This window comes from Dromaius novaehollandiae, chromosome Z (assembly GCF_036370855.1).
Source record: "Dromaius novaehollandiae isolate bDroNov1 chromosome Z, bDroNov1.hap1, whole genome shotgun sequence".
In the NCBI taxonomy this organism is placed as follows: domain Eukaryota; kingdom Metazoa; phylum Chordata; class Aves; order Casuariiformes; family Dromaiidae; genus Dromaius; species Dromaius novaehollandiae.
Genome location: NC_088132.1, coordinates 60,359,659 through 60,382,814, shown reverse-complemented (window position 1 = coordinate 60,382,814; position 23,156 = coordinate 60,359,659). Strand labels below are relative to the sequence as shown.

The following is a 23,156-nucleotide window of genomic DNA, read 5'->3' as shown; positions in this document are numbered from 1 at the left end:
CTTAACTCTCTGCAAGATAAAGTGGTGTCTGCTGGATTTGGAGAGCTGCTGTTCTGGCCTAGAAGCACAATCCCTAAGTTTTTTCCTGATCAAGTATGCAAGATGTGATCTGGAGTGTGGGTTGAGGGTTTAGTGTTATTGACCCTGATTCTACCACTTGAACTGTATCTTACTGATTAAAATCTTTATGGCCACTTGGATAAAAGGGTTCCTCAGCATGAGTAAAGAATCTGACACTGTGCAAGTTTGGTAGTGTTGTCTCTGAATCTTTTTAAATAGTTTATTGTGAGAGAGGTCTGGATACAAATGTTACATATAAATAATAAATGATACTGTTCACTGAAACTAGAATATTTACTTTATGTGTCTACTTTATCTAGAGCACATCTTACAAATGCATTTCATGAATTAAATATTGATAAATATTACTTAAACTTTGAAACATTCCAGGATAATTGAAATATTTTTCCTGTGAGGAAAAACAGCCTGTGTGGTTTTTCGCAGTGAGGGATGTGTGATGTACAGATTACTGACTTTTAGTTCAACTGAGGTTTGGGGCAATTAAGTTATTTTGTGTATCATTTTAAAGGTATATGTATATGTATGCATATGTGTATATGTAGATTTGTATTCAAATAATTCAGGGCATCTAATTCATGTTAATATTTTCCTCCCTCCCCACAAAAAGTGACATGCACGAACAGTGTAAATCACTGTGCATTGACTTCTTCAGTGATCCATTCTGTTTTTGAATTGACAACTCTGTATGAAAGGACATTTCATGAGCAGAAATAACAGAATGGCACTATGGGTTTATGCCCTCAAATTCATCATCTAGAAAGTGAAATATTTGGAAATACCGAAATCATTTGTATTTAAAATATATATATGTATTTATTTACATATGGAGATCATCCTTGTGAGAGTTCTTTAAATTCCGTGTATAGAAAATATTTAAATAGCAGTAAGAAGCAGATCTCTTTCAAAAAAAAAAAAAAAAATCTCAAAAACTGTAGACTTCCTGAAGCACTGAGCTGGATTTCCAAACAAGCTGTTAAATTATGCTTGCAGTTTTTGTAAATGTTCGTGCAAGGGCTCTCACTTCCTCTGCAGAGAAAAACAAGCTACTGCTTTAGACCCTTCTCTACTTTCCTCCTTTGTTTGCTGCCTTAGCTGTAGTATCCTTTCTTTGAGTGAAATGATGCATGCATTACTTGGAGATAATGCCAGATAAATTTATACTGTACTGAAAGCAATACCACAACAGATTCATCACTTATCAGAGACTGGTGGCTGCATTTCTGAAAAGTTCCCTGGGGAGAAATTTTTCCCCATGGTTTTTAAATTACCATCTTTACCTATTTGAATCATGAGTCTTCAGAAATGGTTTAAATCAATGAAAGAAAAAAGGCAGATGTTTAATGGTATTTAGATGAGTTTTAAAAATCTCTTCAGGCATTGCAAAATGGTTCCTTAGCTCTGTGCTTCAAAAGCTGACTCTTGGTTCCATTTCATTACTACCTACTGTTTGCAAATAATATGTAATTTTTCAGATAGTGGTTATTTTGCAAAAGTTCTCTTTAAAAATAGCTCATTTTAATTTGCTATTTATGAAAATAATTTCAGTCGAGAAGGCTGTCAGAGTATATTATTCTGGCTTGCTTGGTTCTCACCCATACAATAAAGGTTTCATCAACACTTCTATTATGAAAACCCCATGTTCACAGAACTGTGATTTGACAGTAAAATTCACTCCAGCTCAGAACTTGGCCTGTATGGTTTTAGCTTAGGCTCTCTTTTATTTGTTTATTCTCATTTGAGACATTTTTCACTGTTTAATGACTTTATATTCAGAATTTTTGGAATATTTTAGCTTTTATAACTCTTAAGCTATGTTTGTTTTTTTTCAAAGTAACATTTTAGGTGCCTTGGATTCTTACACATTGCAAACTTTTTGTTTTGCATAATGATTATGTGTGAGAGTTATTTTTTTAATTCTTTAGCTATTCCAACACAGAATTATCTGTGTGGTTAATTTACTCTTAATGATTACAGTAAGTACTGTGCAGATTGCTAACTAGAATTTCACTTGTAATAGTCACTTATAATATTACATAGGAAAATCCAGTTCAGATTTTTTTTGTGAATATTCAAATTTTTTCTGTATTCATAAATTCAGTTAACAGTACTGACATTGTAAATGCACCTTACAAATTTCAGGTGGTCCTGTCTCTGATCCCCAGCACATAATCATGAACTGACGTGCATCTTTGGCTCTGCAAAGTGTATAATTAACTATGTATATGATTAAAGTAATACTAAGCTTCCAAGGGTATTTTAGCTACTAGCTGTCCCATTTACCTTTTATTATGCCAAGGAATTCTTATGTTATTGGGCCCATGGAGAGCAGAACAGACTTGGGAACTCTGCAGCAGAGGATAACGCTGGGTAGGATAGCAAGATAACTTGCAGATCCTGAAAATCTTAACATTTCCTGGAGAGGTAGACTGTATTGGTGACTATATAAATGATAAGCTTCTAAAAAAAAATAGCTGATTCTGTTAGGCATGCCAGCATTTCTGTGCAAACAACTGACAGTTCTTACTGTCTAACTAGAAGCTGTAACTGTGAAGATCTGGCAAAGCTTTAGTGACTGTGAAGTCTTAGCAAACTAGTGCCGTCTATCCCCTAATGCTCACATCACACAGATCACTCAAAATTGCCACATCTCAGCAGCCATAACAGTATTGCTCTGTATTATTACGTAGCTGTTTCAATTCTTTGATGGAAGATTTCATAGACATGGAATAGCAGATCTTTGTTTACCAGATGGGATTTATCTTCTTAATGCTGGGAGACACCTTAAAAGTTACGTAGCAAGTACTACAGATAGGGCAGCAAGTTTATTAACTCTTCTAGAAAAGTGACACTTCTCAGGTTTTAGTTTTCTGCTTAATTCAATTTTCTAATTAATGGAGTTTACAATGAAGTTTCTAATCTTTTTCTTTTTAGAAATAGCTCAGCTAGCTAACTATGACAATGGAACAGCAGAAACTCCAGAAACAGATGAATCAATAAGTGTAAGTTTTCCTTTTACAATACTGCTTTTACTGAATCTGAGTAAAGAAAAATAAAGACATGCTGTCCCATTCCCCTTACCTAAATTTTCTGCCTGTATCTGTAAATGGTGCATTGAACAGAGCAGTGGTTAATGCTCAGACTAGCACCATGGTGCACAGCAGGTAGAAGGCTAGCAACAAATAGAACAGAATTTTCTACTTATTTTTCTAGATGTTGTAGCATCTTCAGTGTCCATCAAGTTACTGTGTGTTCATGATGCTGAGCTTGTTTTATCAAAAATTTCACTGTTTTGCTGATGCTTACTTTATTTCTGTTTGTTTAATGTATTTACTTTCATTTTTGGAAGGACTTTAAAACCCTTTCCTAAGAATAAAGTATTTCAAACAGATTTTAAGAGGCAACTAATCATCAAATTGTTAAGAGAGCCCGAACAGGTCCAGTGAAGAGAAGAGGAGGAAGTGAGCGAGTTAATGAACAGCCTTGATTTAGAAAGCCAATTTGGAATGGGGAAAATTGTGCATTGTTCATCTGAACCTATGTCTGAAATTATTTTAGCAAAATAATGGGTCTGTAATATTTTGTCAGATGCTCGTTCAGAGAAACCAAGGGAAAGCAGGTTGGTGGACTTGATTGGGTTGAATATTATGCTGGGTTTGAATTTTATGGTTAAAATTTTTATTTAAAAAAGAGCTGCTCTTATACCTTGAATTTTAGTCAACAGAGTAAATGTTGCAATAGCAATTTAGTATAGATTTTCAGTGCAAGTTGATAGAAGGAGCCCATGCAGTTTTGGGGTGCATAGGTAGTTCAGTGGTACTTAACTGACATTTGTAAATGTCAGAATTTAAAATACCGTCATGAGGTATCTGGTAAACTAGTTCTGATATGCTAAAGAAAACACATCATTCTCTGCTAGATGTCTTATCACCTTGAGATAATTTCTGATTTTAGGGCAAAATGCAACCTTTAAAGGCTTCCAGAGCTGTGACAGTTCCTTACTCTGCTGCTTTGGTTCATTTTCACAATGTTTAAAATACCGTATTAGACCTGGCCATTATCTTGTGGAAGGATACTGACAAATTGGAGAAAAGTCAGCAAGTAATAACTAAAATGTTTAAGGGAAGTGCTGACTTATAAGGAGAATCTAAAAGTGCAAACTGGAGAGAGCCTATGTGCAAACCAGCTCAGCAGTGGCTAAGAAGTCATAATTCTAAAGCTATTTGTGTTGTCCAAATACAAATACCAAAGTTAAAGAAATAAAGGAAGGATAATGCAGTGTAATGAAGGAATATAACTTAGGAGTGATGAAATGAAATCAGGGAAGAAATATACAGAATGACGATTTGGAAACACTTTCTGAAAGTGTTTTTGTGCAATAAACATAGGATAAAGATATCTGTGGAATAAATACACGTAGGAAATGGCAAGAAACTTTAGAGAAGTGAAGCATAGGATCATTCAAAATAATCATTAATATGAAATTAGGAAGAATTCTGTACTGGTGGGCAAAGGGACTAAACAGTTTATTAAATCATCCCTTTCTGTTGTTGTGTAGTTCATTCTATTAACATACTAACCTTCTTGCACTGAATTGTTTCTTCAGAAAGTATTTCATTGAAAATGTTCCAGCCAGGTCTAATTTCAGCTGTAACTATGACAGAACTGCCTAGATAGGGATCACAGAACTTTTGAGAGATTTGGAAAACATCCTGAAAAAGAGCTTGTGGGTTTGGAATGTGGAATTATTTTGGAAATCTTCCTCCCCTCTCTCCATATTTCTAATTCACTCTTCCATCTTCAAGACCAGATAAGTTTAAAAAAAAATATATATATATATATATATATATGTATTTATAGCTAGAGAAAAGGTTATGCAGTAGTTAGGATAACTCCATTTTGAAAATATTCTGGCATATAAGTAGGTCAGCTCGGTAATGGTTATAATTGCTGCATTTTTTTTTTCCTCCCATATTTTTCTCTTTCGTTTTGTGTGTCTCTTTTTACAGTCTATCCTAAATGATTCCAGACAACACTAATGAGAAATGCGTATAATTTTTTTTGTATGAACAAGAGGTCATCTACACATTGTTACCACCAGGTTGTACTGCCAGAATTGGATTTAGTAAAATGGGAAGGCAACAGCCAGTGAGTGCTTAGTGAGATTCACAACAGTGCATAACTCCATTTAGGAATTGCCAGTAATTTGTTTGCCATTCTGGCTTCTGGCCAGCCTCCTGTAACCCTAATGTGTAGATGAGTGGACAGATAGCTGCAGCACAACAGCTACCTTTCTGATGAGAAGGCAGCTTTGCCTCAGAGACCCCTTTGGTCCCTCACTTCGCTACCAGTGCAGCTAACTGGTTCACTGGGGTGTGGCAGCCCGAGGATGTTTGATTTGTGTTTATTCCCCAATTTTGAAAAAATGTACTGTATTAACTTTGTTCTTTCTCCTCTTTTATTTTGAAGAGCTCTAATACCTCACTGAAGCTACGGAGAAAACCTCGGGAAAGCGATTTTGAAACAATTAAACTGATTAGTAATGGAGCTTATGGGTGAGTAATCCGTGAGTGTAACAGTTCTTTTGCATTTCATTTTGGAAACTTCCCATTATTTCTTACTGCAGGGATGTTTATATAATGGAGTTCGTTTTCTCTGCTGCTTTCTCAATTCTGTTTTCCTGTGTTGTTGCTAATATTTAAAGTTCACAAGAGAAACTTTTTGGAAAGCCTGCTAGGCAATAATGAATTACTGTGCACTACAGTGAATTAAAATACTAAATATCACATCACAAAAGTTCTTCAGAAGTAGGTATCCTATAATACCAAAGATAAAATCTGAATGAATCAAAAGCCAGGTTTAAAGTCACCCTGTTTTAATACTGATAGGCTGATTTTGAAGTTTTCCTGCTTGAATAGGGAGCAGCAACAACCTGATAGAAGTGGGCACTCTTTGAAGAGTCCCTGGATGCAGAAGATAAAGCACTTGTGCTCTTTCCACTGGAATTTTGCACTCAAATTTAAAGGCCTGAGGATTGTGGGCTCAGTAATGCCTTTCTCTGGTTTATTTAGTTAAAGGTAACCCTGAGCCCTGATGGGACAGGACACATTTAGTACTTTTTAGTACTGTTGGTCATTGCAGTGTGTATTAGAGGCTGTTACTTGTATCTAGACCTGCTCACATAGTTCATCAACAAGCCAGAAGAAAATAGCATAATTTATGCAAATATCCACTTCTCTCTATTTAACCTCTCCTGGACTGATCCCCTCAGAATTTCTCCTTAGGCAAACTCATTACTGTATGCTAGTTACTCTCAAATACTCCAGGACTTCAAAAGCCTTCCCCCCCCCCCCCCCCCCCCCACAGTTTGCAGCTCCTTTCACTGGCTACATCGCTCTCTCCTTCCCTTGGCAGCTGCTTTGTCCCCTCCCTTCCCCCTTTCATCTCCTACCCAGTTTCCTCTTTGTCTTACTGGAGGAGGATGAGAAGAGCTGTGTGTGGTTGGTACATGTAGGAGAAACGGGTATCTGAGTCACTGGACCTGCCCAGCTTTCAAGTAGTTTTAGGATGGGTGGGAGTGGGGGAAAGGAGGGAATGGATGCAGAAGGGTGTGTTGAGACCAAAAATGTGAAGCTTGCTGCCCGAAGGCAGAGGCTCCTTAAGTCTGTGGTTCTTGGTGCTTAGATTTTACAGTCAGAAGGAGCCTTGATCAGCCATCAAGAAACATAGACTAGAGACAACTGTCCATTTGAAACAACAGGACAAGTAGGGATTTGTAAAGCTGGAAAAGGAAAGAAAAATCAAGGCTTACTATGGCGTAATATGATGTAGACATGCAAGATTATTCTTCATGTGAAATCTTTGTTTATGGAGGGGCAAATCAATATCTGTTATGTGAAAGACCTTAATGAACATAATTTGTAAAATTGTCAGTATAAATGCAGTAGAAGTTGGATGAGACCCTGATAAATTTGTGAGGAAAGATTTAATTTAGGGTGAACAGTTTGGAGTGTATCTAGATTCTATTTGAATCATTATTGTCCTTCTGTCAAAACTAAAAACAGAGGTAGGCTGACTTCTGACTATCTGTGGTTTATACCGTGATAATATTAGAAATGGCAAATATCATCAGTTTTCATAGGATGCTATTCCATACTTAATAACAAAGTGAATTTCATTGTTTTGATTTTTTTTGTTTTAAATGAAACAAAAATCAAGAACAAAAAAGAAAATAAAGATGTAGCCCACTAGTGACTAATGTAGAGCATAAGAAATGCATTGGGTGAACTGTGTGAAAATAGACTTCTTTTAAAAGTACTTATTAAAAAGTTTGAAATCACTTTCAAAAGTGACTTTAGCACCCAGTCACTTATGCTACTGAAAGCTGAGAAGGCTTGAGCTCCTAAATCCTCTAGGATACCATTTTGTCAAAAGTACCTGTGTACTTGAAGACTTCCATTCTGATGTATCAGATAAGAGGGACAGTAATATCAACTGACTTTTTTGGTAAGTGTTAAGCATTTTTTGCATTAGTGCCATACATTTGGTAGTTGATTTACTGAAAACTTACAATCAGGTTTAATGGGGAGCACATCACTATTACCTGAACTCCTTTTAACCTGTCCATAAAGTGGAGTATAATTAAACAATATCTGTTCTATCTGTTAATACAAAGCAATAAACTAACCCATAGGTGTTTATTGCAGTTTATTACAAGTATAAGCAGCTGAAATAAAAATTATTGTTATTATGTACAAGGATTTTTTTTTCCTCTTCTGCATTTTTCCAGGCTATTAACTTTTTGAAATAACCGAAATATGTGTGAATTCTGCCTGTGCTTCACTGATTTATTCTCAGAAATACATCAATGGTCATATTTTGTGCTGATTAAAGATTTAGTATGATATTGTAATATTTTATTTATCTGGAGGTTATAATGGAGGGTTTCATTCTGAACGAATTTTTTTTTAAAAAGCATACATTCTGGTGTCTTTGATTTTTACGGTGGTATTTTTGCCTTCATTAGTGAAGTGGAAAGCTTTTACTGCTTGACAGAGTAATTGTTGGTCTTGGCATGCTGTAGCAGACATTTGTCAGATACGTTAAAGTTGATGAGTTTAAATATAAACCATTGGTTTCGTGGAAGTTTGAGTAAATATCTTAGTTCTCTGCTTTTAATTGGTTGGATAAACTCATTTGTAGTGCAATTAAATGACTGTATAGTAGATGAGGTGTATCAGGCTTTTGGGAATGGTTGGGAATATACAAGAAGTTAAACAAGCTGTGAATCAGTAAACATGTAGGATGCTGGCCAAGTCATTAATGGTTTCACAAGCTGTCTATCTGACTTTTTTCAGGCAGCCAAAACTTTTTATGCTTCCCAAATTTTATGCTTTTAGTGCCATCATAACAACTTTTTTTTCTGCCCCGAATTATTTCAGCCCTCAAGAGGGAGCAGGTGGTCCAACTCCTGAAGTTGGTATCAGCCTGCTTTCATGAACCAGCCGAACAAAGTAGAGGTTACATTTGATTTCAGGGAAGAGAGCACTGTTTATACAGGTTCTCTTTACCAATGTATAAGCCTGTCTGCTTAAAGCAAAAATACGGTGCTATTTTCGGAGCTGCATGGAATGCTTTTACTTCTGCGAAGATTATGACGTCAAGGTGTACGTGACGTACTGACTAATGGTGTTGCTTGATAAATTTGTTAACTCTCAGAGGTGGTGTTGGCTTGAGCAGCTGCTGCCCCTAACCCTTGGTATTCATTCTTGTCTGTTCTTCACCCAGTTGACAGTTCTGGCTCATGTACAGTTGTGTTGAGAATGGCACCAAGGGGTTTTCCCAGCTGCAAAACAACACCCCCGTCAGTCAGATCAGTTCATCAGTCTGGCAGTCACCAGATCAGAAGTGGAAGTGTGAGAGAGTGGAGGGGGGAGTCTGCAGCTATGTAGGCTCACTTAAGTAGCAGCACCTCTGAAAGGACCACAAATAAACTGTATTTCTTTCCTGTTTATGCCTGTTGGTGACTGGTCCACATAGAGTAAAAGGCTTTGGTTCCTAGAAGCCTATAGCTTTACAGTGCAGTTTGGAAAGTAGGGAGTAGTGATATTTGTGCTGTGGGGTTCTCACATTCCTCATTCATTGTAGACTTACTCAAAATGGTGAACTTTGGTGAACTGGTGGACTGCTCAGGGTGCTCTGAGTCTCCTTTCTCGGTGCAGTGTAGGCCATGTGCCTTGTCTTTCCTCCGTAGCTAATCTGTATGTGAGGATCTAAGAGTGGGAGCTACTGCTGTTATCTCCACTGGTAGAGAAAGAATGTTACGGTGCTGAATGTGTTGAATTGTCTCCTTCCTGCGTGTGCAGCGTGTGACAGACTGATGAAGAACTCAGTTTCTTGAGCATTTCTTCTGCAAATACAGACCAGTTCTCCTTACTAAGCTTACTCAGGAAATCTGGACAGTGGTTTCACCATTTTGCACCTATGTTTTTACTAGCTGCCATAAAGATAGGAGAAGTTGCTATTGTTCGATATGGAGAGGTGCTTTTATTGGTCAAGATCTATATGAAGTATTGAAACAACTAGGACTGGTACTAGTTGTGAGAGGAGAATCACTGCCGCATGTTCTCATCTTCCTATGGCTAGCATCTCATTTGATACTAGGCAGGTTAGGATATGTCTGAAATGTTGGTGGAAGGAGGCTGTGCACTTTGTGCCAGGGTGTCCCCCCCCCGGCACTGGCTGGTGTCACTAGGAGTGCCGACATTTCCTCCCTACCCCCATATAAATTTCATCTGGTCACGGCCATCATCTAGCTAGGAGATGGTGGAACGTTGCTATGTAAATTCTGGTCTTAAATAACTACTTGTAAACTTGTCATACTGTCGTAGCATTACTCACGGGTGCCCAAATGGCTTCCCCACGCTGGAGACAACTCAGACTAATTCCAGGGTAATACAGAATTTAGCAGTCCGGACATTGCTTATGAAAATGAAGCATAGTTCTTGGTTAGCAGATAGAGTTTTTAAACAGTAAATATAGGAAACACAGTACCTGTGTTTTCACAAGGATTTCAAGGTCCTTTAACAAAGCAGAGAATCAGGTCAAAGCAAGTGACAGCTGTGTTAGCCTAAAGCTGTGAATGTAGACTAGATTATACAACAGAACTAAAAGTTGAGTTTATTGAAGGAACTTTAAACTAGGGCTGAAGGCTATAAATAATTTAAGGAAAAATGGAAATCTGTATTGTAAGACTTGGAGGAGAGATTGCATTATAGTTAAGTTGGAGCAATTCAGGAACCCGGTCATCATTTCTCTTGTCATCTTACACGTGTGTATCCATGTTTTATATTGGTGCCTAGCAAAAGGGTATTTTAGAGATGTTCCCCCCCCCCCCCCCCCCAAGCTGGAGGAGAAGATTTATGTTAGAAGTGAAAGAAGGCTATATTTGGACAACCCCGAAGTTTATGAATAGATTTCCCTTGGAAAGTAAACTTGTGATGAAATATGACATCAATAAAACACAGGACATTTGTGTACATGTTGAGGCCTGTACAGTGAAATTGCAGAGATTGTTTTAGAAATCTCTTGTAGCCATGTTATGAAAATAAGAAGGGGGAGGTGAGAAAGCAATTCGTTTGTTTGAAAACATGGGAGGCCACAACAAAGCCACTCTGTGGCTTCACAGGCAAAGATGGCAAACCACTGTGATTGAATGGGATGACGGGGCAATTGGATGTGCTGGGAAGGACATTGCTTTTGTATTAAAGGAATCCTAGAATTACAGTTGTCTTTATAATATACTGAGAATTATGAGCTGAGCAATTAGTGACCAAGGTCAAGAAACCGAGTGAGGTTTTCAAAAATATACTACTGTAACAGTCCTGTGCTCCTTCACTCCTTGCAAGGCAAAGGTGCTTGGACGGAGAAGCAACGGATTTACCTTGATGCTGCTTTAGTTTCATTAGGGACTTCTTTTATATTACCAATCACATTTACGACCTTTTGAGAAGATGGAATGAATTAGCAAGGAAGTAGAAAATGAGGCTGCTTCTCTTTCCAAAGTAGCTGGACAGGACCACTGAAAACTAATAAACACCTTTCACCGAGCTTTCTTTTTGTGTGAGGATCTGTCTCTAGTATTACTGGACGTTTGTTCTCAGTAAATAGAGGATGCAGTTGTTACAGTGTACTTAGAGTACTGATAGGTTGGGGGAATGGCATAACTGCTGTGAATTTGGAGTATGTTGGAGAAAAAACGGAAGTCTTCAGCAGGAGTAATGCGCTGCTGTATAGGGCACAGTTTTTGCTGTAAAGCATAGATGCTGTTTGCTCTGGTACTGTGGTACACAGAGGGGGATGTGAGTAAATAATGATATAAACCTAGCTATGCTGAAGATAAAAATTTAAAATCACTTTGTACAGTATAAGCTGTATATGTACGCATAAATGTGAGAGAGAGCCGGTACGTTGCCATCTGCTTGTGATTCTGATGCACCTTGGACTAAACAATATTTTCTGAGGATTCATGGATTACTGAATTCTGGTGGAAATATATGCAGTTATCTTCCTGTGATTGAGAAACTGGAGAATGCAATTTAGAGACCTGGGGAAACATGATCGACATGTATTTGCTAGAGGATGGTTGGATAGTTCAGCCTTACTGGTTCTTCATCATTAAATATGGTAGTAATGACTGTACAGATCCGTGTGGTGTGCAAAGGAATTACTAAGATGCTGTAATAATATGCTCTTGCTAATATCTGTCTTTCAAAAGTTCATCTTGACATGCTGTCTAAATTAAAGCTCTGAGAAAGCTCTGCATTCAGAGTGCTGCTTGCCCAGAAATCTGTTAAGTTCAGTGGGTTGATGCAACACTTTTTTGAAGGCTCAAGGCTTTAGGTACCCAAAGAGCTTGCTCTTCTACGTTCCAAGAGGGAACCAAGAGCACTGAAATAGGGAAAAGACAAAATTGCAAGGAATTAAAAAGCTGAGGCTGACTGGCAGGAGAGAGAGCAATAAAAAAGAGAGGGGAGATGGAATATAAAGGAAAGCAAAGAAAAAGAGTTGTAAGGAAGGGATGGAGAAAAGAAATGAGTGTGAGGGGAGGGGTGAGACGAGGTGCAGGACAGAAGGCATGAAGCCAGCTGGGAGGAGAGCTGAAGTGCTGAGCTGAGTAACTAGGTCTTTTTCTGAGCTTGGGAGGGGCGTGAGGGAGCACAGCTGGGTAAGAGGCACTAAGGGTGGGGTTTGTCTTGGGTTTTGCCCAAGGTGTTTTTCCCCTAGTTTCATAATGTGTAATGTCTTTTACCTGCCCTACCCTCAGACAAGAGAAAGGGATTAATGAAAGCCTTTGGAATGAATAAGAGAAACTTTCTTGTCAAGGAAAGTACTCCACAAAGGAAATCAGAAGGCTTTTTGGTCTTTGTTGTTTTTTAAGGTGACTGTAACTTTGGTAGCTGTGTGGAGCTCTTCATAAAAACAGTAAGGCAAGAATCCCCTTTTTCATTTAAATAACTGTGTGCTGATAATTGTACCTCATGGGGACAACAGATTGAATTTAAAAACTACATAATTGAGTTGCATTTTTTTCCCTGTATTTTCTCCCTTTCGTCCTTTCTTTCCATAAACACTCACTGCTGTGGTAGTCATATACTAGAGATGCTACAAGCAATAAATGCTGCAAAGTAGATTTCAAGCAAGGCAAACATTTTCAGGATTTGCCTCAAGGGATTTTGAGAAATGCAGCAGCAATGTCCTGTGTCAGTGTTTTATGGTGGGGTGATTCCTTTTCCTGAGCACAAGTAAAGCGGCTTGTGTGCGTGAGGTTTTATTTCACTCTGCTTACCCCACTGCCTTGACCTGATCTAACCAAGCTTATTGAAAACTTTGTATTCAATACCCCAGTGGAAATTCTGTGTGTCAAGATACAGCATAATGTATTACTGTGTAGTTAATACAGTGATCTGTTTCAAATTACCTACTGGTGACCTGCCCCGATACAGATCGATGCCAGTGTCGGGGCCTGAACAAGTACAGATGATGCATTTTGCACCTGGCACTTGGCAATGAAGGAACCACCCATCAAGCAGCTTCTGAGGCTGCAGGTGAAACCTTCATGAGAAACCTGTGACATGTTTTAGAATCCCCTGGATAGAGTCTGAGTCACAGTTATATGACACCATCCTTACAGAATGAGCATTTGTCAGACTCATTTATAACATTATGCCATAGCTGGTTTTTGTATATAATCCTTTGCTGGTGGAGACGCCCAAAATCTATATGGGCTGAGAGCATTTGCAGTATTTGTTCAGAGCTTTTTATTTCTTCTTTTTTGTTGGTTTTGTTTGGGGCTTGTTTGTTTTTAACTTGTGTGCTAATGTGTTGACTGAGACTTGTCCTGGTGATGAAACAAAATGAGGTCTTTAGCCATTCTCAAATTGAAAGGCTTGTCAGCTGTGTTAAACTAAAGCCAATTTTTTTTATATAATGCATATACAATGGCTTTAAATATATGTACCTGTTTTTACAAATATATTTTAAAATACATTTTTTTTTTCATTTCAACTTCTTCAGCGCTGTTTATTTTGTGAGACATAAGGAAACCAGACAAAGATTTGCCATGAAGAAAATTAATAAGCAGAATCTCATCCTCCGAAACCAGATTCAACAGGCTTTTGTTGAGCGGGATATCCTGACGTTTGCAGAAAATCCATTTGTTGTCAGCATGTATTGCTCCTTTGAAACAAGACGCCATTTATGTATGGTCATGGAATATGTAGAGGGTAAAGTATCTGTTTTCTTTTACTGTAGAAGAGCAGGGTTTTCTAACACCAAGAAAGGAAAATAACCCATGTTGTACTTGCATTTAGAAGGGCCCCCTGCGCGTCCTCTGTGCTCTGGCGATACTTGTTTAGGATCTAAATCCAAGAACAAGATGGCTTTCTTCCCAGTTGTTATCTACTGGTTGGAGCTTGTAAAATGCTTGTGCTACAACTGTAATGGGAAATAACTGCTCCTTGAATAAGTTCCTCATAGACTATAATCATAAGTGTCCTCCCATTTGAGGTTCATGTGAAAATGCTGTTTGCTTTTCTGGATTTTTAATTTTCATTAGCAAGTCCTGGGGTGTTTACAGTAGTGATTTTACAAAGAGAGAAGACGAAGCGATTTTTAAAGGTGCCGATGTTGAAGGAAAACACGGTGGACAGAGAGTGTAAGATGAAATACCCCCGCTATGGCTGGGCATTTTTCAGTGGCAGTACAGGCTTAATTGATTTCCAGCTGAACCCTTGTAGCAGTCGCTCCCAGCTTCACATGATTTGGCAGTACAATGGCTGGTGTGGCTACATGGTAAACTGGATCATGGAAATGATCTGGCTGGAAACTAAGCATTTATGACTGCAATTTATGCCTACTTCTGCAGCACGTATGGATTATGCTGATACACCTCAGGAATTTATAGCACCATCTGGAATGTTTGTCCTTTTTCCACAGGTGGAGACTGTGCTACTTTGATGAAGAATATGGGTCCCTTACCTGTAGACATGGCAAGGATGTACTTTGCAGAAACAGTTCTGGCCTTGGAATACCTTCATAACTATGGAATTGTACACAGGGATTTGAAACCAGACAAGTACGTATAAAGAATACAACCATAAGAAGACTTTAAAATCGTTAAATAAAATATGAAGGGTGTAATTTTGCTATGCACAATGCAGAGTTTTTCATTATGAATGTTATCATGTAGATTCACAGTTTCTGCACAATTTATGAATTTTCATTACCTGCAATTACAGAGAATGTGTTTTTCCAAAAGTGTTCTTTAAAGTCCTGTTAGATGGAACAGGCTATCAGAGTAGCTAAAGAAAAATGTACTTATTTTTTTTCTGGTTGAAATGAAGGGAAATTCATTTTGTCTATCGAGGAAAAAGATCTTTCTAAGTATGCTTAAAACACTGTTTAATACAAAATGCCATCAACTTAGGTATTTGTATATATAAAGGACAAGTCAACCTGATTGGGAAATCTTTCTTGTTGCATTTTTTTGCAAAGTTTGGAAATACAGTCTCTCTCCTGTATGTGTAAATAACGTTACAGCAAATAGCTGTACTGATTGGTATGATTGTTGTATCTCCATTAATCTTCTATCTGTCACACATTAAAAAAAAAAAAAATTGGGGTCGCATCTGTTGAGTGAAAATACCTTCATAGCATGCTACTTCATGTCACTGTAATATTAGTTATCAGCTAACTTAATATCTGATTTTTTAAAAGAAGTTAGATAGCAAATGCTTACCTCATTTCAAAAACTAAATCTATTCTAGATCTTTCAGAAAGATGTCTGTCTCTTTTTATTCAAAGCATTTCATGTTATAAACCTAGATATATTTAACTATAACCACTCATGTGGTCCTGTAAGATGATGTTCAATTGGGTATAAAAATAGTTTATGTCTGGTAAAAACAGTAACAAATGTCAGACTGTATCAGATTTTTAACCTCTTTGTTCTCTACCTGGTACAACTACTTTTTAAATTGTCTTTATATTTCTGCAGTGTTGAGGAAACATTTTCCTCTTAGTATAATAATAATAAGTGCATAATATTGAATTATATTGCAGTAACTTCAGATCATTCTAATTTTCAGTTTATTGGTAACATCCATGGGCCATATAAAGCTTACAGACTTTGGCCTGTCTAAGGTGGGGCTAATGAGTTTGACTACCAATCTGTATGAGGGTCACATTGAGAAGGATGCCAGAGAATTCCTTGACAAACAAGTAAGACACAGCCTTTTTCATTTCTGTATCGAGTGTTCAAATGAAGTCATGTTTTGCCAGCAGAATGTACTGTATAAACTGTTTTTATTTCTGCATCGGTGTTCCTATCGAGTATGTCAGTTGCTTTTACTCCTGCCCTGTGGATTGTTCTAGGATTATTTTTCCTTTCTACATTAGCATCTATTAGTAAGATGAACAAGCTAATTGGGTTCAAGTGAGTCTGTGAGAGAGACAAATGGAAAGCTGTTTTTATAAGGAATTCAGAAGTCTCAGCAGAGTACTTGTGGAGCACATGATGCATTGTACAACCAAGGGTGCTAAAATCCTTGCTATGGCCCATTTCCCTTTAAGCATGCCTCATTACCATTGCTCACAATCTGTTCGCTGTAAAAGTTACTTAAGATAAAACCAGCACAACTTTTATGTAAAGATAAGGATATATTTAAGTTAAATAAAATATTTACTGTGATGGTCTGCCACATGTTAAAGCCAATGAAAAAAGAAAATACCCTTTGCATGACAGATGTGCAGATATGATTCTGATGCCTAAAAATGTTGGTAGGTCATTTTAAAACAGTTAGATTTTATGCAAGCTCAACAGCCTAAAACCTACTGAATCTCATTTCACCATATTTCCACATTATTTTACATTTCAATAATTATAAATGTAGATAACAACTAATATTGTTAGACTAATTCTACCATCGTGTTTATTTTCTTATTTTTTTAGGTCTGTGGTACACCTGAATACATAGCTCCTGAAGTAATACTGAGGCAAGGTTATGGAAAGCCAGTGGACTGGTGGGCTATGGGAATTATCCTTTATGAATTTCTTGTCGGGTGTGTGCCATTCTTTGGAGATACACCAGAGGAGCTGTTTGGACAAGTAATCAGTGGTGAGGATCATCAGAAAGAAACAAATTTCTCAGCTTGCTGTGAAACATTTCAGTTTGTTAGTAGTAAAGCCATTTAAAACTTTACGGATACACTAGTTTTTCAAGCTATTTTTGGTCCAAAAAAGAAAAGCACCATTGCTGTAATACTGTAATACACAATTTTCTGTCAAAGCAGTAAGAACAAAATTTGGACTAAAATCTGAATTTACTGTGCATTGTTGCCGAGTACAGAAATGCAGTAACGTAGAGGACGGTGGTTGAGTTGCACTGCTTGAAAAAGAAAAGCAGTATTAGTAGTCAAATAATGCTACTACAGCACAGTGTTTTCAGTCTTTACTAAAGAAATTATACCAGAGAAGAAAAGGTTAAAATTAATTTGCATTATTGGGAAAATGCCTCATGGCACAATGAAGAAATTAACAAAGATGTAATAAAGCCCTAAAACAAATGTCTCCCAAATAATAAATAATGAGAAAGAGAAGGAAACAAATTCAATTCACAGATTGTTAATGATTTCATTGGCGGTTGTTGTAGTGTAATGTTATTTCTATAACATCTGTTCTTCTTTCATTTAAAATTCAATAACCTTTTAGATCTTAACCTGCAAGCTGACCCTAACTATTCTTATGCAGCTTGTGGCAAAACTAAATGATAATTAAACAGACTCACTTACTATCCTACCTGCTGTTTCCGTAAATTTCCCAGATGCATAGATGTAGAAGGCCTTTGCTTATGCCAAAAGTTTAACGGAACGGCACCTCTGTTAGTGAGTATTCCCCAGTGTGTTTTATGGTTTGCTTAAAAGGTCCGCTAGCTAATACCAAAAACCAGCAACAACCCCCACCCCCAAAATCTCAAACTAACTGAGCTTCCCACTACTTGTTCTCTGAGAGCTCAAGAAATCTACTTTTGTGCTTAAGGAGACATTCTGTCATGTTCTCACATTTTTGCATTTCTGACATTGCAAGCCAGGTGTGTTTGTAAACTTTAATGGAGTGGACTTGTGACTGTCATCCATTATGACATCTTTCTACAACATCCTAGCTGTTTATGGATTTGTAACCGTGCAGTTTGTTGATGTGATGCACCAAGGCCTCTGTGGCAAGGAGAATCAACTGTTTAATTAACACAAGCAGCAAATGCCAGCTTTGTTCTTGATGCCTCACGGCTGCAATGCATATTCATGCTTTATATTCCAAATCAGATTTAAACTGCAGTAGAAGCTGTAGGCAGGCAAACGGGGAAATAACTCATGTTTTTATTGCATTTCCAGACACGCATGCATTTGTGTTTATATCGTTTGGCAGCTCTTTGACCGGGAGGAGGGGAGGGAGTCGTCTAAAATTAATGACAAAATTTGCACTTTAGACTTTATATTTCATATGTCACATTAATTTTACTTTTTGTAAACCACATTGTCATGTGTTACGATTTAGCTGATACTTATGTAAATAACTTCATCTGTTTGAATGTGCCCATTTACCTTCCAAAAATTATTTGTAGGAGTGTTTATAAACCTGATTCATTTCCACCCACACCCCAATGCTGCTGGTCAGTTTAGTTTCTTGTTTTGCTTTTGACTTTCCAGGGTTTTTTTTCCTTTTAAATATCCCTGTTTAGTGAAGTCATTCTTTCTGTTAATATCTACAAGAGAACTCTTTTGATGCAAAAGTTTCCTATGCTAAAATGTGAGGTCCCTTTGTATTCAACTGCAGAAACCTTGCTACAGAATCTGAGATTTTAATTCCAATTTTTGTGGGTGAAATCTGCATTCTACATGAAAATCTACCTTCAATTCTTGCCCCCTCATTTCAGCTCCTTTTTTCTGTGTTGTAGGTTGCCATTCCTTCCCCCCAAGTTGTGTGAGTACAACTGTGGGAGGCCTAAGTGTAAATTAGATGACTAAAATGATCCAGGTTAAAAATAACCCTCCAGAAGCAGGTTACAGGTCACGCCTATTTATTTTAGTATCTTTCTTTAAACTCTGTAATGTAAAGATGGAATTCATGTATAACCTTTTTCCCTAGTGATGACCATTTAAAAGGAAAAATGTAGATCATATAACACAATCCTTAAGTCTTCTGCATCTCCTGCGGTTGGTCCTAGTGCTCTGGTTCTCTGATGCCAAAATCCCAAACAACTTGTGTAGAGTTTTGTCTAAACCTGCGATAAATTACATTTGTGGAGAGAGCTTCTGCTAAAAATCAGACAAAAAGTTGCTGTGTAAGTTGCTACGAGGTTCATGTTCATACTGAAACTGGCACAATTTTCGGTTGTTTAATATAAATGAAGGTTTGGCAGAATTTCTATTCAGCCTTACCTGGGTGCTGCGGGGTGTAATAACTTGGCTGCAGCATTTAGGTGTAATTTGGTATGCAGTTCAAAAGGCCTTAGTAATGTCGGAGTCAAGGTGAGTGTTTTTCCTCTAAAGTACAGGAGATTTGGAAAAAAACTACACGGGCATGTATCTTTTCCAGACCACAGAGTCCCATACCTCTGCCCTTAGTCATGGGAGTAATGACTTCAGTGAAGCTACTAGTATTAGGGAAGGATTACAAATGTGAACAGTGACTGCTGGATCAGGTCAGCTGTGTCCATCTTACCCCCAGTTTCCAGGAACAGACCTGGAATTAAAACCACATTGTTCTTTCAGGGGAGAAGGGACAGTGTACAAGTCACTAGTGTTTTGCAAGAGCTTTCCATGAGCCAAGCATTGCTATATTCTACTGTTAAAAACTGTTTTGGGTTAAAGGATACCTTCAAGGAAAATGGGGACATAAAAATACATGCATAGAGAAGGTGTAGAGACTATTAAAGACAAAAATAGACAAAACAGAAAGCAACTTGAAAAAGTTGCCTTAATTCTGACTACTGCTAGCTTAGTATGACAGCTTTCGTACAGCTTTTGCTGGATGTTGGGACCAGACTTAAATAATAAAATATGACTTTCCTTTTTGCTAGATGAAATCAACTGGCCTGAAAAGGATGAAGCACCACCTCCAGATGCCCAGGACCTGATTACGCTGCTGCTCAGGCAAAATCCTTTGGAAAGACTGGGAACAGGTTAGGCGGCAGTATTTTAAATGTTGTTAGTATACTAGAAATAGCTTCTACATTCAGCATGCGAAGCCTTTTGTTCTTGTATTTGTTTTGCCAGGGAAGCATCTGTCAGTGTGTGCACATGACAGCATGTGGTTATAGCAGAGGTTATTTTGCAGATTCAGACCAGTAAAAGGAGCTTAACAGTATGATGACTGTAATCTTGTAGCATTCACATGTGGTTTTTCTCATTTACTCTTTTCTTGCCTTGATGAGTAAAAACAGAAACCTCTTAAAGATCTAGTTAGCCACTGAAAGGAGTTCCTTCATGAACATACTAAATAACTAAAAACAGAAGTGGAGAAAGGGGATTGAAACACAGCCAACTCTTCCTTTGCCATAAGTACCTTGACCTGGCAAATTAGTTCCTTCCTGCTCTAGGGCAGGTGATGGCTACTTGAACTAATTATTCAGAAATGACTGCCTGAGGTTGCCTTGTGAAAAGGCTTATTATTCTCATTCAGCACTACTGCCTTGTATGGAAAATAATAAAATCAAAAGCATGAATGTTAAGGAAATAAGTGGGTATCAGTCAGAATGCAAGCTGCTTATTCTGCTGTGGTCATTCAGTGGCAAGCTTGTTCCATTCCAAGTAAAGAATCTGGTAGATGGTATTAGGTGTAATAAGCCTGCATTGGCTAGCAAAAGCACTGTGCGGTTATGTAATATTGTAGAGGTTGCTAGTTGATAGAGCAAGTTTCTAGTTGGGGATTTGAGAAGAGAGGCAGAAGTGAAGAATATTGCTGATTATTTTTAAGGTGTTAGTGTATGGGAGCCTTAATTACTGCATCCCGCTTGGCAATGCAGCACATAAACCCAGAACAAAAAAATAAGGCCTCCTACCTAAAGGAGTCTGAATATAAGGAAGAGTCTTATAGTGAACACTGTATGTATAAATGAACATAGACATATCTGGGAGGTCAAGGAAACTGAGTGGCAGATTTAGTCAGCCTGACAGTACTTAGAAAATTACCAGCAAAACTGAGTCCAGCAGTCAGATTCAGTGATGCATGTTTTTAGAGATAACATAAACTGGAGCATTAGGAACAAGTTTATAACTGGCTTTACTGCGGTCACTTAGGGAAACATGAGAATAACCCAGACCCCTAGTACTATTGATGTGGTCCCAAACCACAGGTCTTCATTTGGGAAATAGTGAAGTGACAACAAGGATAGAGCTATGTGTCCCTTGTTCCCTGAGCATCTGGGGACTATGTGAACATTACTTAGGCACCACTGTAAGTGGTGGTCTGGAGTAGATGGCATCCAGTAAAGTTTCTTGTTTTCTCTGGCCCCATACTGAGCAAGGTAGGGATGAGGGAGCTATTATGCCAAGTGACAGTTCCTCTTTTTGCTTCCTGCTTCATCTGCTGCAAAGGGCACTGCCAAAGGCAAATTGAACAACCAGAACTAGTTCCATCTCCTCATTTTAAATGTACTAATTTCAGGCATTGTCATTTCATTGCTTGTATGCCTTTTCCTTGTAAACATAGTGTTAATGCAAGACTGTCATCCTGTGAGAGACTGGATCACAAGTAGACTGTGAGTCCTGCCTCTCTGTTTTGCTACAGCTGGTTAAGAAAGTGAATTGGCTAGAATTGGACTGGCCTAGGTGCTGTGATGCTCAGTGCCTCCACATGCAACATCTGTTCAGTTTGTCTGTGGGCTGATTTCTTGCAACTGTTCATGGTCTCTCCAGAGCTGGTAGTCTGAAGACGGGAATCCTGCAGCCCTTTCCTTGAATCACAGAGGGATGTTTAGAAACCAAAACAAAGCTTTGTAAGTCTCAGAGGCAAGTCAAAGAAACGGAGGCTGCAACGTGACTGGTCCCACAGGAGTGCTGAAAAATAGCATGGTTTATCCCAGGCTACGCCATGCATTTCAAATGACAGCCCTATCTATTACGTATTAGCTCCTGCATAGCACTCCATGAAAATATGCAATTGTGGATTTGCTCAGGGGATGTTAGTGGCATAGTGAAATTGAAAGAGATAGCTGCTATACTTCTTTTGAAGAAGGAAAATGACAGAAAAAGGATTTTGTAAGTAACGGGAAATTTTTAGTAGCACCAAGTCATGATAGAAGATGACTCAGATTGGATTTTTTGGGTTTGAAGTGTTTGATATCTAGTCCGGAATTAAGTAATTCTGCTGTAATATCCCATTACAGTGTTCAGAAAAGGCAGAATCCATTGTTACAGTTCACTCCTTGGCTAATTGCTTACCATTGGATGTAATTTTGGTTTCATTTAGAAAGATTTGGCTTGAATGAATTTTTCCCTGATGCAGTGAGAAAAAGTAAAGAATGCAACCTAGAAATCTTAACACTCTGACTTAGAGACCAGTCCTGGAGACTTGATGCTTTTTTCTATGGCTTTCTTCCGTCTTAGCCTAGACCAGTAAGCAAGTTTATGCACTGTAGCAATTCGGCAGTTGCTATTGTTACTATTGCTGGTCTGTTCATTTTTCAGAACTACAGTTATGCTTATCATTAGCTCCCCTACCTGCCCCTTAAGACAAAAATTCCTGTACTTCATTGTGTTTGTACAGTTGTTGCTTAATTTGAATATAATGTAGTTGTTTAAAAGAAATTATAACACCTAGGCAATCATAAGACTGTTCCAGTAAAGTTGTGTATTACTACCTAAAATACTAAAAGGAGCTCTTAAACAGCAATGGTATTGCAATGAATGACTATTAAGGAAAGAATCAGTCTTCATTACTTCCCAACTTCTACTTACTTTTTGTTGTACATATTTACATTTTGGCTGCTAGTACTGCTATGTCGGATGCTTCAGACTAATGTGTAGCAGATGCATGATAATTAGCATACTCAGAAAAATGTAATAGAAAAGTTAAAAGGGGAAACAGGTAAAAGCAGTGCCACCACTGTTAAAGAAATGGCAACAGTAAAACAGGGATGGGGAGGTGCTCTGACAAGTTTAGACCACTCTAGTGGAAATGGGCAATAGACATGCTTGACTGCAGTGATGCCTTTCCGAGCTAATTTGCATTTTTCGGACCATGAATTTAATTGATTTAATGTCAGAGGATTTGGTTAATAATCATTCAGTGTTTTTCTCTGGCTCCCCCAGGTGGTGCATTTGAAGTAAAGCAGCATCAGTTCTTCCGGAGTCTTGACTGGAATAGTCTGCTGAGGCAGAAAGCAGAATTTATTCCACAACTGGAGTCTGAAGATGACACAAGTTATTTTGACAGTAGGTATTAGATTTTATTAAAAAAAAAAAAAGTGGTGAACACCTTGTTAAAATAATCACTGTCTTTTCACTTTATGTTTTCTTCT

At 37.9% G+C, this 23,156-nt stretch overlaps 1 protein-coding gene across 4 annotated transcripts in view; it reads left to right on the top strand.

The window, feature by feature from the left end:
- The window catches only part of LOC112987026 (microtubule-associated serine/threonine-protein kinase 4), a 290,231-nt gene that overhangs the window by 249,277 nt on the left and 17,798 nt on the right, over window positions 1-23,156 (top strand). For all 4 annotated transcript variants that reach the window (XM_026106671.2, XM_026106668.2, XM_064502327.1 and 1 more), the window contains 8 exons: window positions 3,013-3,080; window positions 5,548-5,633; window positions 13,654-13,862; window positions 14,575-14,713; window positions 15,726-15,858; window positions 16,589-16,754; window positions 19,716-19,817; window positions 22,948-23,070. In XM_026106671.2, coding sequence (XP_025962456.2) covers window positions 3,013-3,080; window positions 5,548-5,633; window positions 13,654-13,862; window positions 14,575-14,713; window positions 15,726-15,858; window positions 16,589-16,754; window positions 19,716-19,817; window positions 22,948-23,070 — 1,026 coding nt within the window. The remainder of the gene's footprint in view (window positions 1-3,012; window positions 3,081-5,547; window positions 5,634-13,653; window positions 13,863-14,574; window positions 14,714-15,725; window positions 15,859-16,588; window positions 16,755-19,715; window positions 19,818-22,947; window positions 23,071-23,156) is intronic.